At 41.4% G+C, this 19,889-nt stretch overlaps 1 protein-coding gene across 1 annotated transcript in view; it reads left to right on the top strand.

Annotated features, from left to right (window-relative positions):
• ACSM5 (acyl-CoA synthetase medium chain family member 5) overlaps positions 1-19,889 on the top strand; it is a 118,219-nt gene that overhangs the window by 87,176 nt on the left and 11,154 nt on the right. Inside the window, 9 exon segments of the mRNA XM_032836170.1 lie at positions 1,051-1,269; positions 5,683-5,887; positions 8,773-8,980; positions 11,192-11,335; positions 13,707-13,860; positions 14,818-14,897; positions 16,679-16,802; positions 17,394-17,474; positions 17,619-17,720. Coding sequence (XP_032692061.1) covers positions 1,051-1,269; positions 5,683-5,887; positions 8,773-8,980; positions 11,192-11,335; positions 13,707-13,860; positions 14,818-14,897; positions 16,679-16,802; positions 17,394-17,474; positions 17,619-17,720 — 1,317 coding nt within the window.

Genomic DNA, 19,889 nt, shown 5'->3' with positions numbered 1-19,889 from the left:
AAGGCAAGGGTTTTGTTCTGGTTTTGTTGTTGTTGTTGTTGTTTGTTTTGTTTTTTTCTTTTTTTAAGAGAGAGGGGAGGTGGGCAGAAGGAGAAAGAGAATCTTATAAACAGGCTTTACACCCAGCATGGAACCACTGTGGGGCTAAGGTGGGGCTTGATCTCATGACCCTGAGATCATTACTCTGAAATATGACCTGAGCTGAAATCAAGAGTCAGATGATTAACCGGTTGAGCCACCCAGGTGCCCCAAACGGCAAGGGTTTTTTAAAGACAAAAGGGAATATTTGTATATATTGCTTACAAAGAATTTTGATTGATGTTGGTGGCAGAAAACGAATCTTGACTGAGTATAGTTGATTGCTAAGGCTATCACTAAACAGTCTCCTGCTGTGTAGCAAGTTGCCGGTGTTCAGGCTGAGTCCTTGGAGTATTTGTGGTTTGGTGCAGTTCAAAAGTTCACGGTTCTACCAGTGAGGACATGAATAAGGCCCACTTCCTTCATGGCCTCCAGGCTCATCCCTTAACATATATGACTCCATTTTTTTTTAATCTTTCATACTGGCTAAATAAAATGCTATTTTAATTCATTTCACCTGTTCCTTTCCTTTCCTTTGTTTTTTTTTTTGGTTTTGTTTTTGGTTTTGGTTTTTTTTTTTGAATGAAGCTTCTGGAAGATTGTACATAACATGTGTGGCTCACATTATATTTCCATAAAGCCCTAGAACTTTGTTGGCTTTGTCAGGCCAGTTCAGGATTTACCTTGGGAAAGTGGGCTTGGGAAGCCTTGAGAAGTGGGCTCTGAGTTAACTGACCTTAGACCCACAGAGATCCATAGGCCGTGAGAGGTGAAAGGGATGGATCTCAGGCTCAGAGAGAAGAAATGACCTAAATCACACTGTGGAATTAAGACTAAAGCCCAAGACTGTGTTTACAAGTCAGCGTGTACTGTAGTCACCATTGGGGCTGACTGCAGATTTCTCCTCTAGCTCAGTCTCCCCACAGAGCCCAGAATTCAAGGTCACGTTATCTCTCTTCTCTTTTGAAACAGGGTGCAGGCAATAACAGGATGCTATGGCTAAGAGGATGGGTCCTCCAGGTGCTGAGAAATGCCCGGGGATTCTGTGGGCCTCATGGGCAGCAGCCACCTCTACCTGACCCTCAGAAGATTGTGGCCACCTGGGAGGCCATCAGCCTGGGGAGGCAGCCAGTGCCTGAGTACTTCAACTTTGCCCATGATGTGCTGGACATGTGGAGTCATCTGGAAAAGGTGAAGCCCACTGTGTCCTAGTGTCCCTCTTGGGCCTCAGAGGCTGCCCTCAGTTACCCCAGTGTGACTCAAGGCTACAACACAGGTGGACATTTTGACCTGGGAATTTTGCAAGTCCTAAAACTTAAACTGTTAGCATTTAATCCTTAGGGGGGAAAAAAGAATTATGACCAAGTTTCATGAGCCTTAGGTACTTAGCCCAGGGTGTCTCATATTCCTGAACACACATCACATAGTTGAGACAGTTATGCCCTCTTTGATTCCATTCCCATCATTCTGATCAAGTGAAAGAGAAAATTTTGTTTTGATTCTACTCTGTCGTTAATATTTCTCTCACTGTTGTGTACCGAGAGAGCACAGAGGTGAGGGCCAGTAGGAGAGAGAGAATCTGAAGTAGGATCCACACCCAGTGCAGAGTCCACATGGTGTTCAGTCTCACGACCCTGAGATCATGACCTGAGCCAAAATCAAGAGTCAGACGCCTAACTGAGTAAGCCATCTAGACATCCCTGTATTTCCCTTTTAAATAAGGAAAGAGCGTGACTGAGGCTCAGAGCTTTTCACAGATCACAGCAGATACGTAGAATTGAATTAAGATTATCTTGATTTCTTTGTGTGTCTCTGAGCATATACTTCCTTCTTTTTTTTTTCTCTTCCTTAGGTGTCTGTTGTGTCTCTCTCTCTATTTTATAGTCATTTTTTTTAATGTTAAGGATGCTAACCTTTTACAGTAAGAGACTATAATATCTCCATGCAATTTGCTTATATTAATTTTAAGAAGAACTTGTGTAAAGAAAAACAGTGAGGAAAATAATACTGTTAGCAGATTCAGTGAAAGTATACTGTTAGTGGATATAGTAAAGTATGAAGGTGGCTTTGCAGTTAGATAGACATGGTCTTTGGATACATGCCCTAAGCCCTTTGGATCTCAGTTTTCTCACCTCTAAAATGGAAGTCATACCATCTGCCTCCTGGAGTTGTTGTGAGAATAAAATGAGAAGCATATGTAGGAGATGGAACTGGGGTGCCCTGTTCCTGTCTACAAAATCTGAGCTCTTTATCCACCCTGGGATCATCCTTGGAGGATTTCTTCTAAAGATATATACACATAGGGTCATATCAGCAAAAATGATGGAATAAGGACAATCTAAAATTTTGTCCTCTGTAAAAACAACAACAATACAAAATCTTGGCAAAATTGCCAGAATGAACCTCTTAGAACTCGAAACTAACCAAAGGCTGGAATAGCTCAGGAATGTTTATTAAAGAAGCACTCGTTAAAGATTTAGGTGAACCTCAGAATGCCCTGAGATACTACCTCATTATACAAATGAGGTAATACTAATAACATACCCCTTGATGATAGTTTTGGGAAGAGTCTAAAACATATCTGAAGAAGTTCAACTTTCGGGAAACAGGAACCACCAGAAATTATTAGCCTCTCCATTATGCATGCATTTAGCAGCTTGCTGAAGTCTGCCTTTGACAGAGTTGAATTGTATGTTTTTTAGACTTGATTCCATTGAAGCAGAAATTATAAAGCTGCAAAAAAAAAAAAAACCCAAAACATATCCCAAATTGTCTAGATACTCAAAGTAACCTTTATTAAAATCTCAGTAGACTTCTTTGCAGAAATAGATGATCTTGTCCAAAGCTCCATGTGGAAAGGCAAGGAGCACATAATAACCACAACAGTTGTGATAAACACAATAGGACTCACACTTCCCTATTTCAAAATCTACTGCTAAGTGACAGTAATAAAGACTGTGTGAGAAAAAAAAAAAAAGGTGTGGCACTGGTAAAAAGACAAGTATAGATGAATGGGATAGAATTGAGAGTCCAGAAATAAATCTATGGTCGGTTGATTTTCAACAAAAGTGCCAGTAAATTCAGGGAAGAAAGAAGCATCTTTCCAACTAGTGGTACTAATCTACTTTTTGTCCATAGAGACAAAAAGTAGATTAGTGGTTGCCAAGGGCTGTGCGGGGGGTGGTGGTGGTGGAATAGGGAGCTCCTACTAATCTGTATGGTATTTCTTTTTTGGATAATGAGAATGTTTTGGAATTAGGTTATGGCAATGATTATACCACTTTGTGAATATATTAAAAACCATTGAATTCACCTTAAGGGAAAAGCTCTCATCTTTTCCCCATTACGAATGATATTTGCTGTGGGTTTTTCATAGATGGCTTTTATGATACTAAGGTATGTTCCTTCTATCCCTACACTCTGAAGAGTTTTAATCAGGAAAGGATGCTGTATTTTTTCAGATGCTTTTTCTGCATCATTTGAGAGGATCATATGGTTCTTGTCTTTTCTTTTATTAATGTGATCTATCACACTGATTGATTTACAATATTGAACAACCCTTGCATCCCAGGGATAAATCCCACCTGGTCGTGATGGATAATCCTTTTAATGTACTGTTTGATTCTATTGGCCAGGATCTTGTTGGGTATTTTGGCATCCATGTTCATCTGGGATATTGGTCTGTAATTCTCCTTTTTGATGAGGTCTTTGCCTGGTTTTGGGATCAGGGTAATGCTGGCCTCATAGAATGAGTTCTGTTTTTTTGTTTGTTTGTTTGTTTGTTTTGTTTGTTTGTTTGTTTTGAAACGGCTTCAGTAGAATAGGTGTGATTTCTTCTTTAAATATTTGATAGAATTCCCCTGGGAAGGCATCTGGCCCTGGAGTCTTGGTTTTAGGGAGATTTTTGATTACTGCTTCAATTTTGTTACTGGTTATTGTTTTATTCAGATTGTTTATTTCTTGCTGTTTCCATCTTGGTAGTTTATAAGTTTCCAGGAAGGCATCCATTTCTTTGCTTTACTTAATTTGTTGACATATAGATGCTGATAATAATTTCTAATAGTTTTATTTCCTTGGTGTTAAATTTGATCTTTCCCCTTTCATTCATGATTTTATTGATTTGGATCCTTTCCCTTTTCTTTTGGATAAGTCTGGCTAGAGGTTTATCAATCTTACTAAATCTTTCAAAGAACCAGCTTCTAGTTTTGTTGATTTGTTCTACTGTTTTTCTTGGTTTCTATTTCATTGATTTCTGCTCTAATCTTCACTGTTTCTCTCTCCTGCTTGGTTTAAGCTTTATTTGCTCTTCTTTTTCCAGCTCCTTTAGATGTAAGGTTAGCTTGAGAATTTGGGATTTTTCTACTTTTTTGAGAGAGGCTTGGATGGCTGTGTATTTCCCCCTTAGGACCACCTTTGCAGTCCATGTGTTTTCCTTCTCATTAGTTTTGGACCCATGTGTTTTCCTTCTCATTAGTTTCCATGAATTGTTTAAGTTCCTCTTTAATTTCCTGGTTGACCCAATCATTCTTTAGCAGGATGTTCTTTAACTTCCAAGTGTTTGAATTCCTTCCAATTTTTTTTTTTTTCTTGTGATTGAGTTCCATGGTCAACGCATTGTAGTCTGATAACATGCAGGGAATAATCTCAATCTTTTGGTATCAGTTGAGACCTGATTTGTGATCTAGTATGTGCTCTATTCTGGAAAAAATTCCATGTGCACTCGAGAATGAGTATTCTGTTGTTTTAAGATGGAATGTTCTCTACATATCTATGAAGTCCATCTGGTCCAATGTGTCATTCAAAACTCTTGTTTCTTGGTTGATCTTCTGCTTAGATGATCTATTGCTGAGAGCAGAGTGTTGAGGTCTCCTACTATTAATGTATTATTATCAATGTGTTTATTTTGGTTATTAATTGGTTTATATAATTGGCTGCTCCCATGTTGGGTGCATAGATATTTACAATAGTTAGATCTTCTTGTATCATTGAACAACACTACATCAAAAACTAATGATATGTTTGCTAACTAGAACATAATTTAAAAAATAAAGTGAAAAAGACCCATCGTAAGTTAAAAATATAATAATTTGGAAAATGCATTTAATACACCTAACCTACTGAGTAGCTTTGCCTAGCTTCAACATGCTCAGAACACTCATGTTAGTTAGATGGCAAAACTATCAGGTAACACAAAGCCTAATTTATAATATCTTTAAACATCCCACTGAATTTTGTACTTCAGAATAGTGAATTTTGTGGCATGAGAATTATAGCTCAAAAAAAGGGGAGGACACAGAACAGTATGAATCATATGCTACCTTTTGCATTAAAAAGGTGTTACGGAAAACAGAATATACTTATTTGCCTAAAGAAATACTGAATGGATATACAAGAAACTAATAATATTGGTCACATGTTGAGGCAGGTAAAGTGGGGAACAGGGTAGATGGGCACAAGGATGGGAGTAAGTCTTCTCAATGCATCGTTTTATTGTTTTAAATTTGAACCCTGTGACTAATAATTACAAAAATTTAAAAAACAACAAGCAAACAAAAATTCTCAACAAATGTTTTCTATTTCTTTTCTGCCTACACTGCTGTCTAGGCTGGGCACCAGATCCCTGCATTCTGGTGGGTCAATGGCAAGGGAGCAGAGGTGAAGTGGAACTTTGAGGAGCTAGGGGAGCAGTCCAGGAAGGCGGCTAATGTGCTCCAGGGTATGTGCGGCCTTCAGCCTGGGGACAGGATGATGCTGGTGCTCCCGCGGCTCCCAGAGTGGTGGCTGGTCAGCGTGGCATGCATACGGACAGGTCAGTGAGCAGAGCTGAGGCTACCAGTTGGGACGGATACCACCTGCCAGAGCTTTGCAGAGTCACATGGTTTGGGAGATGGAGAAAATCAAACCCTATGTAGAGTTTTGTTTACCTCCCTTTTGCCCCACAATCACAAACTTGATTGAGCACAAGGGTGAGATGGTAATATAACTGATGAAAGCAGGTCAGTGTGAAGCAATAGGGAGCACTGGGGACTGGAGTAAACTGGAGCTCACATGCCTCATCATGGGGGGTGACAAGTGCTCCTTGACCCCAGCCAGATGTTTCCATGTGTGAAGGAGGGCCTGTGTTGCCAGCACTTCTGACTTTGTGATGGCAAACTGGATTTTTATGAAAAAATCTTCTAATTTTTTTTTTAAAGATTTTATTTATTTATCTGACAGACAGAGATCACAAGTAGGCAGAGAGGCAGGCAGAGACAGGGAGGAAACAGGCTCCCCGCTGAGCAGAGAGCCTGATGTGGGGCTCGATCCCAGGACCCTGAGATCATGACCTGAGCCGAAGGCAGAGGCTTTAACCCACTGAGCCACCCAGGCACCCCAAAAATCTTCTAATTTTTTAATATTGAGAACTAAATTTAATATTGAGAACTAACTAAACTTTTAAAAAATTCTGAGTAGACAAACAAAACTTATTTTTTTGCTGGTTGTGGTTTAGGAGCTGCTAGTGTATAGAGAGCAATGCAGTTATGGATAAGAGACCTTCATTATCAATCTACATTAGTTTCACTCTTAGATTTTATGGCTTTTACCACCATAGCAGCTACCAGCTCTCAAGGGAAGGAAGAGAAGAAGAAAATAATAAAAGCAATAAGATTAGTCCTTGAGGGTTCCTCCTCCCACTGTTATGAATGGCCAAGGCAGTGGACCATTGATCTTCCTGGGATGATTCTTGCAGCAGAGGAGGCAAAAGGACACAGTCCAGAGAACTCAGAGGGCCTCTGCTGACCCTGTCTGATGCTCTTACTGAAAGGGCTGGGTTTTGTTTTTGTTTTTTGCTGATTGTACAAAAACAAGACAACTACTTTTGGTATCCACTGGGAAATTTCCACCACTTGGAATGTTGCATGTCCATAGAACAACCTACCTGAAAATACAGATGTTTTCACAAATAATGCTTGCAGAACAGAGGGATATAAACTCACACCAGAGAATTAGCTTTCCTAAGATTTTTTTTTTTTTGCCAGATCACAAGTAGGCAGAGAGAGGGGGAAGCAGGCTCCCAGGACCCTGAGATCACGACCCGAGCTGAAGGCAGAGGATTAACCCATTGAGCCACCCAGATGCCCCAAGAATTAGCTTTTCTATATGAACAAGTTTAGTTAACCATTTTTGTGACTGGATTGCTCCTCCCCCGGAAAAAGGCAGGAACTTTCATTTTATTTTTATGTATCTTTGCACATATATCAAAGTGAATGCCATTCTAGTGTATCTAGCTAGAGGAAAAGAAATAGGCACACAGGTTTGAGACGTTCTCCATATTCTGCCCTGACATATAAGGTTTATTTAAATGAGGGCCAAGGTAAGGGAGCCCTTGTACTTTTCTTGAGGACCTACTATGTGCCAGGCATTGGGTTGGGCAGTTTGCATGATCAGAACTTCCTTTTGGGATATTATTTTCATTCTTTTCCCTATTACCTAAATGTCTCCAGCTCCCCCAGTTATGTAGATGTCCAAATAAAATAACTCAAGACACTATTACACATGACTGTGTCAACCCCAGCATCCTCTCCAGTATCTTAAAGGATACCCAAGCTGGATGTCCTCACATTCTCACATTCCCCTGTTCTCCTGATGTGCACTGATCACCTCTCCTTCTGTCTAAGGTATTGGACTCATTTCTCTTGCTGAAAGCCCTAGCTGTCTGCCCTCTGACTGGGCTCCCAAAGCACCATGCACATCCCCAGGTGGGACAAACTTGTTCTGAAAATAGCTAAAGCAGAGAGATGAGCTGAAGAAACACTGTTCAGCTTCCAAAGTGTTCATGTTTAGGAGATAAAGCGAAGAGTAATGAGAACTCTGGTTTGGCTCCCACAACATTTGGGATTGGCCCCTTCCTTTGTTTATTGGTCTCACTCACTGGCCGTGGAAGGATGACTGATTCCCTTAGGATCTCTTTTTTCTCATCTGTGAAATGAGAGAGCTGGCTTCAATGGGGGTGTTTCATCTTCCATTCTGAGATACTCAGGTGGTTTTTCAGGTGTCTGATTAAAATTTATCCCTACTTTTTGCTTACTCTTCCCTTCTCCTTGAGAAAAGATGGACTCAGCTACCTTCAGAATGGCTTTGGTTGAACTTATAGGAGTGCTGGAGCTCCCACCTACTATACTTACCCTCCTGCCTCCCACCCCAAGAGATCCTCTCTCAACACTAGGATTTGTTGTAGACTTTTGTATGCAGGCAGGGAAGACCATAGAGTTAGGCCATGTCTAAGGCAGTATAATATATTGGAGATAATGGACCCTTAGGCTTACTACCTCCTGGATTCACTATCACAGCTCTACAGCATGTTAACCATGTGATCTTGGGCAAGTTATTCCATTTAATTAAGGCTAAGTGTCTGTCTTAGTTCTTGTTGTTGCTGTTTTAATCTGCAAAATGGGTATAATAATAGCACCTACTCTCCAGAGTTGGGAGAATTAAGTGAAATAATGCACATACAGTTCTTAGGCTGTATAATTCCTCCATAAACATATTCTGGATTTCATTATTATCATTATTTTTACCTTTTCCAGTTCAGCCATTCCATCCCTTTCTAATCTCTTCCTATTCCTTTCTCTGATGGGTATATCTGGTCTGGACCTCTTCATAAGGGTCTTCCCTGCTGCCCCCCCGCCAAATCCCTTCTCTCTCTGATGCCAGGGGCTGTCATGATCCCGGGTGTGTCTCAGCTGACAGAGAAGGACCTCAGATATCGGCTGCAGGTGTCCAGGGCCAAATCCATTATCACCAGTGACTCCCTGGCTCCACGGGTGGATGCCATTAACGCTGACTGTCCCTTCCTCCATTCCAAGCTACTGGTGTCAGACAGCAGTCGGCCAGGCTGGATGAACTTCAGGAAACTCCTCCAGTAGGTTGGGGCTCTCTAAAGGACAACATGAAGAGGAGGCCAAGGCTTTTCCCCTTTAAACAATAGGAGATGGAATGCATTACTGACTACAGCAAGAGAGTAAACCAGAAAGGAACACTCACTATAGGGCCCAGATGGACCTGAGACCTAATCCTGGTGACCACCTTAAGATCCTTCAAAGTCACTCACTGAGCAGTACTACGATCGTCCTTAGTTTTTGTGGGCATCATTTGCTTCAGTATTGGTGATAGTGGTTGCAGAGCTATGAGCGAAAGCAAACAAGAGAACCCATGTGATGCATTTAGGGCATAGTAGGTGATCAGTTAGCAATATAATAATAGCTACCATGCATTGTGTGCTCAGTGTATGCTAGGCATAGTGCTGGGTAAGCGTTTACCTACATTCATTCATGTACCACAGATGTGATGAACACCTGTTTTGTTATAAGTATTGTGTTTGGTGCTCAGAGCCCAATAATGAATCACATATTGTCTTATTTCATCCTTGGAAAAAACCCTATGAAATGCACTTTAACCCAATTTTACAGGTGAAGAACTGATAAGTAAAGTGACTTATATAAGATGCTAACAGGCAGTTACATCAAACAGAACCAAAATCCCTTTGCCTTTGAGCAATGCCCTGGTGGAAGCCTACCTGGGAATTTGAGATTTTGTCCTGATCAGAGGCAGAAGCGAAAAGGGGCCCTGCCAGGGGCCTGCACCATTAAGTCACAAGTCCCATGGACCAACTGCCTCACATTCACCTGGGTGTTGTTCTATTTTATTTAATTTATTTAATTTATTCATTTTTTTAATAATATCAACATTTGTTTCCTATTAGTATCTTCATTTGAAAAAGAACTATATGCCACATTCTCTTACATGTGTCACAATTTTTAGTATAAGACCCATAACCATGCATTATAAACAATGTATTATATTTTCCAAAATATTATATTTCCAACATATGACTTTTTAATCATATATTATTATATTTCAGTGTAATGATTAGGAGCAGAAACTGAAACAGAAAATATTTAACATGTGTAGGTAATAAAGTTAAGTACAAAAGATATATTTCGAAGTTTGCATGGACATGGTAAATACTCTTCGGATTATTCTTGACTACTCTAGAATGTAAACTTTCTACCATGAAATTATGGAAAATTCTTTTTAAAATTTTATTTAGCTATTTATCTTTGGGTGCTGTTTTAAATTCAGGTTCCAAGGTCCCCCATCTGACGGACTTAACAGGACATATCTGAGCAAAGGTCCTGGACTCTGTGTTGTAAGAGATATGCCCAGATGATTTTGATGAGCTGTCAGGTTGGCCTAGATGAGTGATTCTCAGTTTCAGCTGTCTTTAGAATTGCCTGAGGAGCTTTAAGAAAAAAGCAAAAAAACCCACAGGGGTGCCTGGGTGGCTTAGTCGGTTAAGCATCCAACTCTTGATTAAGCTCAGGTCATGATCTCAGGGTTGTGGGACGGAGCCCTGTATTGTGCTCTGTGCTGGGCATGGAGCCTGCCTAAGATTCTCTCTCTCCCTCTTCCCACCACCTCCCCCACCTTGGTTCCCCCTGCTTCAAGTACACACTCTCTCAAAAACAAAAAGCAAAAAAAAAAAAAACAAACAAAAAACCCACCACACAAAAAAATTCCAATGCCTAGCCCACCATTGAAGATTCTGGTTTTTCTCTAGGGTGGGGCCTTAGCGATGGTATTTGTTTTAAAAACTAACCAGGTGTTCCTATGGTGCAGCCAGGGTTGAGACCCAGTTGGAGAGAAGATTCTCCAGATCACAGAACTTTAGGAATTGCCCAGATCTCAAATCTCTGAATTGAGGAAACCCTTCAGCCCTGAACTATGGGGAATTGAGGTGGGGGTGAGGCTGTGGCCCAGTGTGAAGAAGGATAGGCATGGAAATGAGCACGTTCCACCAGAAGGTCCTCCTGCCCTAGTGGAGGAGCACAGGCCCTTCAGAGAGAGTCACTGCACCATTTTTGAGCCTCCATTTCCTTATTTACAAAGGCTGCTAATGATGGTTGTACTGACCCCGGAAGGTCATTGTAGGTCTCAGAGATGCAAGCTGGAGCATCCAGCACAGTTCCTCATTGTAGTATTTATTAAAATGGTGGCCAGTATTGTTATAAATATTATTATTATGACTCTTTTTTCTACTTGTAATGCTACCGAGGATTTTTGTATTTTACAGCGAGGCATCCACAGAGCACAACTGTGTGAGGACCAAGAGTCAAGACCCTCTGGCCATCTACTTCACAAGTGGCACCACTGGAGCACCCAAGATGGTTGAGCGCTCCCAGGCCAGCTACGGACTGGGTTTTGTGGCCAGTTGAAGGTACCGGGGGACAGTTCATCTGATGGGTCCAAGGAACAGAAAGTAGGGAGTGAGCTGGAGGAATGTGAGTAAGGGACGTAGTGGTAAGACTGAGGTCAGAGAGCTAACAAAGTTGTAAATCCAGTAGTATCTGAAGGCTTTGGGCTTTACTTTGAGCGAGGTGAGAAGCCATCGGAGGTTTTTTGTTTTTATTTTTGTTTTTAATTGTGGTAAGAGATACTTCACCTAAAATTTACCATTTTAACCATTTTCAATTGTAAACTTCAGTGTCATTAAGGACATTCACATTGTTTTGCAGTCATCTCCACCATCCATCTCTAGAACTTTTTTCCATTTCACAAATCTGAATCCATGTGTATTACATAATACACATTACACAATAGTTCTGCATTCCCTCCCACGTCTGCCCTGACATTCATCATTCTGCTTACTGTCTCTGTGAATTTGACTACTCTGGGAACTGCCTATGGGTGGAATTACACAGTATTTTTCCTTTTATATCTGACTTATATCACTTAGCATAATGTTCTCAAGTTTCATTCATTTTGTAGCATGTGTCAGAATTTCCTTTCTTATTAAGGCTCAGCAGTAGTCCCATGTATGTGACATGCCAATGCTGTTTATCCAGTCACTCATGGATGGACAGTTGGGGGGCTTCCCATCTTTTTGGCTGTTGTGACTAGTGCTGCTATTAACTTGGGGATATAAGCATCTATTCAAAACTCTGCCTTTAATTCTTTTGGCTATATACCCAGAAGTAGAATTGCTGGATTGTATGGTGATTCTATGTTTAATTTTCTGAAGTACAGTGGAGTTTTTGAGCAGTGACTTGATCTGATTTTTTTTTTTAAGGTTATCTCATGAGTTTGGGTTGAGAATAAACTGTAGGGGGTAAGAGATGAAGCAGAGACCCACTTCAGAGGCCAGTGCATTAAGAGGGAATGGTGGAGGCTTCCCCAGGGGGAGTGAAAGGAGCTAAGATTCTGAATGTATTTTGAATGTAGGCCTGGAAAGATCTGCTGATGGGTTTGACATAAAGAAAGAGAGAAAGTGAAGAGTCAGGGATGATGCCAAGATTTATGGCCCAAGCAACCAGAAGCATTAACTGATAGCGGGGAGGCTGGGATAAGCTGTCTGGTGGGAGGAACACAAGGACTCTTGTGTTTGGCACTGTAAGTTTGAGACGCATGGTGGACATCTCCATACCCTGAGTTAAGAATGGAATATTGGGGAGGCAGTTGGAGATTCACGTGTAGAGTTAGTGGGAAAGATTCGTGGTGGAATTATCAGCAAAGTAGTTCTTAATGCCATGAGATTGGATGAGATCAGTGAAAAGTAATGGACACTAAGAAGAGAAGAAACCTCAGCACTGAATGCCTGAGGCCTTTCCACAACAAAGGGAGAAGCAGGGAAAACTCAGAGGAGGAGACCAAGAAGGAGCAGCCATTGAGTAGGTTGAGGACCAGGAGATCATATGTCCCCAAATCCAAGAGTAGAACATGATCACTTTTCTATGCTTGCAGGTACTGCTTCCCCTTCCTGGCATGTCGTTCCTTCTCTGCCTCCCCATTGTAGCTCCTGTGCATCATTACATCTCGGTCAGACCCCACCTCCTCTGAGGAAGCATTTCTCAGATTCCATCTCCATTCTTTGTCTGGGTTAGGTGCCCATTCTCTGTAATTGCATAAAGCTATTGGTTTAACCCTATAAAAGCTTTTTCTCCAGGGGCCTCCTTGATGTTTATACTTACCAACCTACAAGCCCCCCAAAGCAAGACAAATCATTCTTTCCTACACTCTAGTGCCAAGTCCAGAAGAAGTATTGGATAAAGAAAGTGCCCTCGTCACATTGTATGGAGATTATGTGTCCCCTTATAGATCACTCCCACTAGACTGTGAATTCTTTTTTTTTTTTAAGATTTTATTTATTTATTTGACAGAGAGAGATCACAAGTAGATGGAGAGGCAGGCAGAGAGAGAGAGAGAGAGAGAGGGAAGCCGGCTCCTTGCTGAGCAGAGAGCCCGATGTAGGACTCGATCCCAGGACCCTGAGATCATGACCTGAGCCAAAGGCAGCAGCTTAACCCACTGAGCCACCCAGGCGCCCTAGACTGTGAATTCTTGAAGGCATGGAATCTGGTTTTTTAAATTCTATATCCTTCCCTTAGGGCATAAATACCAAGAATATGCTCAATAAATGCTTGTCGAGACAAAGACTGACTTTATGGTTCTTGTATAGATTTGAAAACTGTCATACCCACAAGTGAGTACTCACTGTGGGAGAGGTTCCAAAGAAGGTGACATGGATAATGTAATCCTTTTTAAAGGTAGAAGTATTGCTGAGGGTTCTGACGTTCTTTAATTTTTGGCAGGCAGTGGGTGGACTTTACCAAATCAGACATCTTCTGGAACATGTCTGATACTGTCTGGGTTAAGGCAGCTTGGACCCTCTTCTCTGCCTGGCCTAATGGATCTTGCATTTTTGTGCATGAGCTGCCCCAAATTGATGCCAAGATTATTCTGAATGTAAGGAAAAAAAGCACGGCTTGTGTGTTGGATGTAAATGAGATGAGTGGAATTTAGGTTTTGAATTTGCAGGAGAAAAGGCATGAATAAGTGACCATAAGGCTTCTTTGGTATGGATAGCAAACAAAATGGCTCCCAGGACCTTCTATAATCTGATTCCTGCCCACCTTTCTGCCTTCAATTATTGCCTATCCTCTAACTAGATCCTTAGACATAAGACAATTTCATATATCTGCATATTCTCTTTTTTCCTGCATTGGGTTCTTCTCCGTCTACCACTTTCTTCCCTATGCTCCTGTTAAAACCCTAGTTATTTTTCAAAACTGTGGTGAAAATCATAATCAGAGTGTGTTCTTAACACGTTGATTATCATTGCCACAGTCAAGCTCACCATCCTCATTATTCACTGAAGGCTTGATCAGCCAGTATATACCTTGTTCCCTCTACTGCCCCAGGCCTTACATGGTATGTTAGTTATCTAAGGTAGTCAATTACCCCAAAACCTAGTGGCTTAAAACAAATATTTATTATCTCAGTTTCTGGTGGTCAGGAATCTGGGAGCAGCCTAATAGCTAGTTCTGAATCAGGGCCTCTCATGAGGTTGTAGTCAAGATGTCAGCTAGGTATATCCGTGTTCCGAGTGGCATTATTCCTAATAGCCCAAAGGTGGAAGCAACCCAAGTCCCGGTGGCTGATAAATGAATAAACAAAATGTGCTACATACATACAATGGAATATTATTCAGCTTTTAAAAAGAAGGAATACGCATGCTATATCATGAATGAATCTTGAAGACATTATGTTAAGTGAACTAAGGCAGCCACTAAAGGACAAATAAAATATGGTTCACTTATATGATGTATCTAGAGTAGTTAAAATCCAGTTCCCCTGCTCCATCTCCACGAAGTCCCACTCCAGTACCTCTAAGAAGATCTTCTATCCTTTGTTTTTGCTTAGACTCTCTCCAGGTACCCAATCACCATCCTCTGCTGTGCTCCCACCATCTTCCAGCTGCTGGTACAGGAGGATCTCACCAGGTATAACCAGCCCATCCATCTGGTGCTTTGGGGACCTAAATATGTGAATATATAGCAGTATATGCCCACATGCACACCCACCCTCTCATACCGACTCTGTTTCTGTCACTCTGTCCCTGTCTCATCTCTCTCTCTCTATATATATATGTACACACACACATACATACACACATACGTCTGTGATTCTTTCTCTCCATATAGAATATATATCTAGAATATTATATGTATCTGTGGTCCTCTATCTCACACACACACACACACACATACACACACATGCTGAAGCATACACATCTATATCCTTTGCACATGTCCCACAAAAATCCTCTGCACCACCACCCCCTACCCAAGAATTTATATCCAAATGGAATTGGATAGATTTAAGATAGTCTGGAATTTTAGCACTTGAGGTGGGCTGTCTCTCCATCATACATGCATAGGCCATTCTCTCAGCAGTATGTCTGCAACTTGTGTGAGGTTGGAGAAATTGTTGGGTAATTGTTAGCCACCTGTGGAATGGGATTTGTGGCCAGGGCCTGAGGTCTGGTGGGACCAGCAAGCCCACCACAATAGGTGTTCCATCCTTCAGCCCCACACTAACTCCATCCAGCCACTCTCTGAGTGAATGTCATTGGGTATCCCACAGAAGACAAGAAGACACTATGTGCATGTGGCTCCCATCCTGGGTGCGTCCAAAGCAACATCTGATAGCAGGACAAGTCTAGTTGCTGAGGTGTGTGGAAAGAGACCTATGACTCTTCAGTAACTCACTGCCCATGAAGAACCTAAGGGGAAGTTCTTACATGATTCCCCTGTTGAATTCTTCTCTGTTTTAAGAATTTATCCCATTCGTTGATCTCTGTGTATACCTCAAGATCATTATTTTAATTGCAAACAAACTCTGAATGATTTAAGAACAACTTTGTTGAAAGCTACTAGGTAGTATTAATTAATAGTCAAACCAAGTTTATCCAAAGGGAAAAAATGGTTGAAATGTATTTGCAACCACTAATTTTTTACATTTTGGATAATCTGTTGAATGGAGGGGTGGTTTTATAACATATTTAATATCTGTAGGAATTTTGGACCCATTTGTTAGAATTGTCAGATTCCTAGGGGGCTACTTTCTGCCTTACGAATTTGCAACTGATTCATTCCTAGCGGGCTACTTTCTACCTTTTAAATTTGTAACAATTTATCTTTTCTTTTTAAAAAGATCTTATTTATGTATTTGAGAGAGAGAGAGAGAACACAAGCCAGAAGGGGAGGGGCAGAGGGAGTGGGAGAAGCACACTCCCTGTGGAGCAGAGAGCCCGATGTGGGGTTCAATTCCAGGACCCTGAGATCATAACCCAAGCTGAAGGCAGACACTTAACCAACTGAGCCACCCAGGTGCACCATGTAATCGGTTTATCTTTTTTAACTAGGTGGTTGTCCTAACCAATTTATCATCATTTTGGTTTTGTTTTTGTTTTTTTTCATTTTGTTTTTAACTAAGTGATTTTGGCCAGTTCATGTAGAATTCACTATGTTATACCAAAACCTACGATACAAGGTTCTGATTTTATTCCAGAATCAGATAGGATTGATTTTTTTAAAAATTTACCTGCCCATGAGGAATATGCCTGCAAAGCCAGAGGATGGGGCACTTGGAACAGGTGATAAAAGCCTGGACTTTACCCTCCAGTGGCTTTAGATGTCTAGACCTGAGCAGTAGTACTGGGGGGTATAGTGGTGGGTGGAGGGATCCTGACACAGGTGCTCTTGTTTTCCACCTGAGAAAAGTACCAGTTTCAGAGCCTGAGGCACTGTTTGACTGGAGGAGAGGCACTGAATCCTGACGTGAGAGAGAAGTGGAAGAGCCATGTGGGCCTGGAGCTGCATGAAGGCTATGGCCAGTCTGAAACAGTGAGTGCTAGTGGAGCCCGGGTCTCTGCCACAGGTCACCTCTACCCAAGCCCTCAGCCACTGGGTGGAGATGACCAGCTCTCAGAGCCTCTGCCTTCCTGGCTGCCACACCTGTCAGAGACTGCCCTATTCCCTGGGAGAAGCTGATAACAAAATCCCATCAGTTTTTCTTCCCTTTTGGTTGATAAAATGATTTCACAAGGACACCATAGCCAAAAAACCTACTCTCATGGCCTCGGGTACCATTTGTCTCCACCAGGACAGCCTCCTTCTGTCTCTGGTCAGACCCGAAGATCTTACCCAGTATTGCCCACAGCCATCTGGGCAGCAGAGAGTTGAGGGGTCAACTGAGTCTTTTGGGTTAGTGACACATTTGGTTCTTTATGAGTCAGTGTCCAGTATAACATTCAATAAATGTTTGTTGACTATGGAAAGAAGAGAAGGGAGGAAGGGAGGAAGAAGGAAGGGAGAGAAAGAGTGAGTAGGAGAGGTAAGGAGAGGCAGAAGGGAGAGTGAGAGAAAAGGTGGGCACCAGGAAGGAAGAAGCTTCAGGGATACATCTCCACCTTTCTGGAACTGCTTTCTCTCCAGGTTTTAATCTGTGCCAATCCAAAAGGCATGAAAACCAAGTCTGGATCCATGGGGAAAGCGTCCCCACCTTACGATGTGCAGGTAGGCAGTCTTGCCCAACTGTTGTTGAGGCTTGGTTCAAAGAGGAAAGCAAAATGCATGTCCTGGTTAGCAACAGCAGGCTCAGCTGGTGGGGTGGTTTGGCTGCACAGATATCCAGACACAGCCCTCTGATCTCTCTGCCAGATCATGGATGATGAGGGCAGCATCCTAACTCCAGGACAAGAGGGGAATATTGCTGTCCAAGTCAGGCCCACCCGGCCCTTCTGTTTCTTCAGTTGCTATTTGGTAAGTGGCAGGGAATGGCCATTTTCACAGTGATTTCTGTGTGCTGAGCATTGTGTTCTGAGATTTATAAATACTTGTTTAACCCTTGCAATAACTGCATGAGGTAGGTTGACAATATTATTGATAAGGAAATGAGAAAGATTGACTTATCCAATGTCAATCAACTAGTATGTCCAGGACATGGATTTAAGCACAGATATGTCTGAGAGTGCAAATTTATAACACAGGGGACACCCCATCATTTTAATGATGACAATTTAAAAAAAAAAGACTTTACTTCTTAATTTGAGAGAGGGAGAGCGAGCACAAGAAAGCACAAGCAGTGGGGAGTGGCAGGCAGAGGGAGAAGCAGACTCCCCACTGAGCAAGAAGCATGATGTGGGGCTGGATCTCAGGATCCTGAGATCATGACTTGAGCTGAAGGCAGTCACTTAACCGCCTGAGCCACCCAGGTGCCCCTAACAATGAGAAAATTGAAGCTCAGAGAAGAGAAGGGACTTCACAAAAGTCAAAATGCAATTTGTATCAGAGCCTAGTTTCAGGATTCTTTTTATCTTGAGTCTTGTGTGGAGAGGGGTCAGCTGGCAGAGCTTAATGTCCAAGGATTCTAGTCTGAATTTCTGTGATAATCCAGGAATGACCTCTCCCTCATGCCTGCTTCAGTGAGTGTTTATTATGGGCTTTGTTTTTGCCACACTCTCTCTATAAATCTCTACTGACATGGTTTCAGCTTTGGTTGCACATCAGAGACACCTTGGAAGCTTCAAAGCATGACTGATACTCGGGCCCCACTGAGATCAAAGATGAGATCAGACTTTCCTATGATGTGGATCATGTGGTGATTTGACAGTGGAGCCAAAGTCAAGAACCATGGCTTTATTAGGAATTCCACCTGGCATGTATATGACGCCATCACTCAGCTACAACACTGGAAGAAACAGTGAAAATCAGTCCCATTTGTTTTTAGAATGAATTCTAGTGGCTTTTCTATAACTACAAGAAAGATAGTCTTTCATGGTATTTCATTTAGTCACAGAAACTTACCAGCCAGAATAAACAAAAGACAAAACAAAACAAAAAACCTGGGTGGCTCAGTTGGTTAAGCGACTGCCTTCAGCTCAGGTCATGATCCCAGAGTCCTGGGATCGAGTCCCGCATCAGGCTCCCTGCTCCATGGGGAGTCTGCTTCTCCCTCTGACCTTCTCCCCTCTCATGCTCTCTCTCACTGTCTCTCTCTCAAATAAATAAATAAAATCTTTAAAAGACAAAACAAAACAAAAAACCCAAACAGTAATGCAATAATACACTAAGCAGAGGTAATTTTAAAATTTTAATGTATTTCCTTATAATCATTTTTGTAAGCAATAGCAAATCCTTGACTTTTCTGAATAATTTATTCATTCATTATTTATTGAGTGACTACTTCATGCCGCTAAGTCTACAGCAATGGGCAGGAAAGGCAAGACCCTGGTCCTCACAGAGTTCACATACAGGACTTTTCTGGGTCTGTGATCATTCCATTGAGAGAGTCAAGTAATTTGTAGAGTTATTTGCAAAAGACAAGACAAGAATCTTTACCTTTTTCAACTTTTTCTTTCCAGCTATTGGTTTTTTTCTTTTTCTTTTTCTCTTCTTTTTCTTTTTTTCTTTTAACTAAGGAAAAAAAATTAAATCTAGGTATTATGCTAAACGAAGTAAGTCAGAGAAAAACAAATACCATATAATTTCACTTCTTTGTGGAATTTAAGAAATAAAACAGATGAACATAGAGAAAGAAAGAGGCGAACCCTAAAACACACTCTTAACTAGAGAGAACAAACTGAAGGTTGTTGGAGGGGAGGTGGATGGGGGATAGGCTAAATGGGCGATTGAGGAGGGCACTGTGATAAGCACTGGGTGTTGTGTATGTGATGAATCACTAAATTCTATTCCTAAAACTAATAGTACACTATATGTCAACTAACTGGAATTTAAATAAAAACTAAAACTAGTAAAAACAAAAAGATTAAAAAAACTCCGTGGGAATAAAGTGATCTGTCATGTCAACTTGGTCAGAAATAGAAGTTTGATATAGTCTTACATGGCTAAGTTTTGGCAGTTTCTTCTATTTATTTGGTCGTTTGTCTTATCCCTGTACTGATACCATAGAGCCTCATCCAGGAAACATTC

The sequence above is a fragment of the Lontra canadensis genome, unplaced genomic scaffold, assembly GCF_010015895.1.
Source record: "Lontra canadensis isolate GAN:19392208 unplaced genomic scaffold, GSC_riverotter_1.0 scaffold91, whole genome shotgun sequence".
Classification (NCBI taxonomy): domain Eukaryota; kingdom Metazoa; phylum Chordata; class Mammalia; order Carnivora; family Mustelidae; genus Lontra; species Lontra canadensis.
The sequence above is the reverse complement of the archived record's forward strand: the minus strand, read 5'-3'. Positions and strand labels throughout refer to the sequence as shown.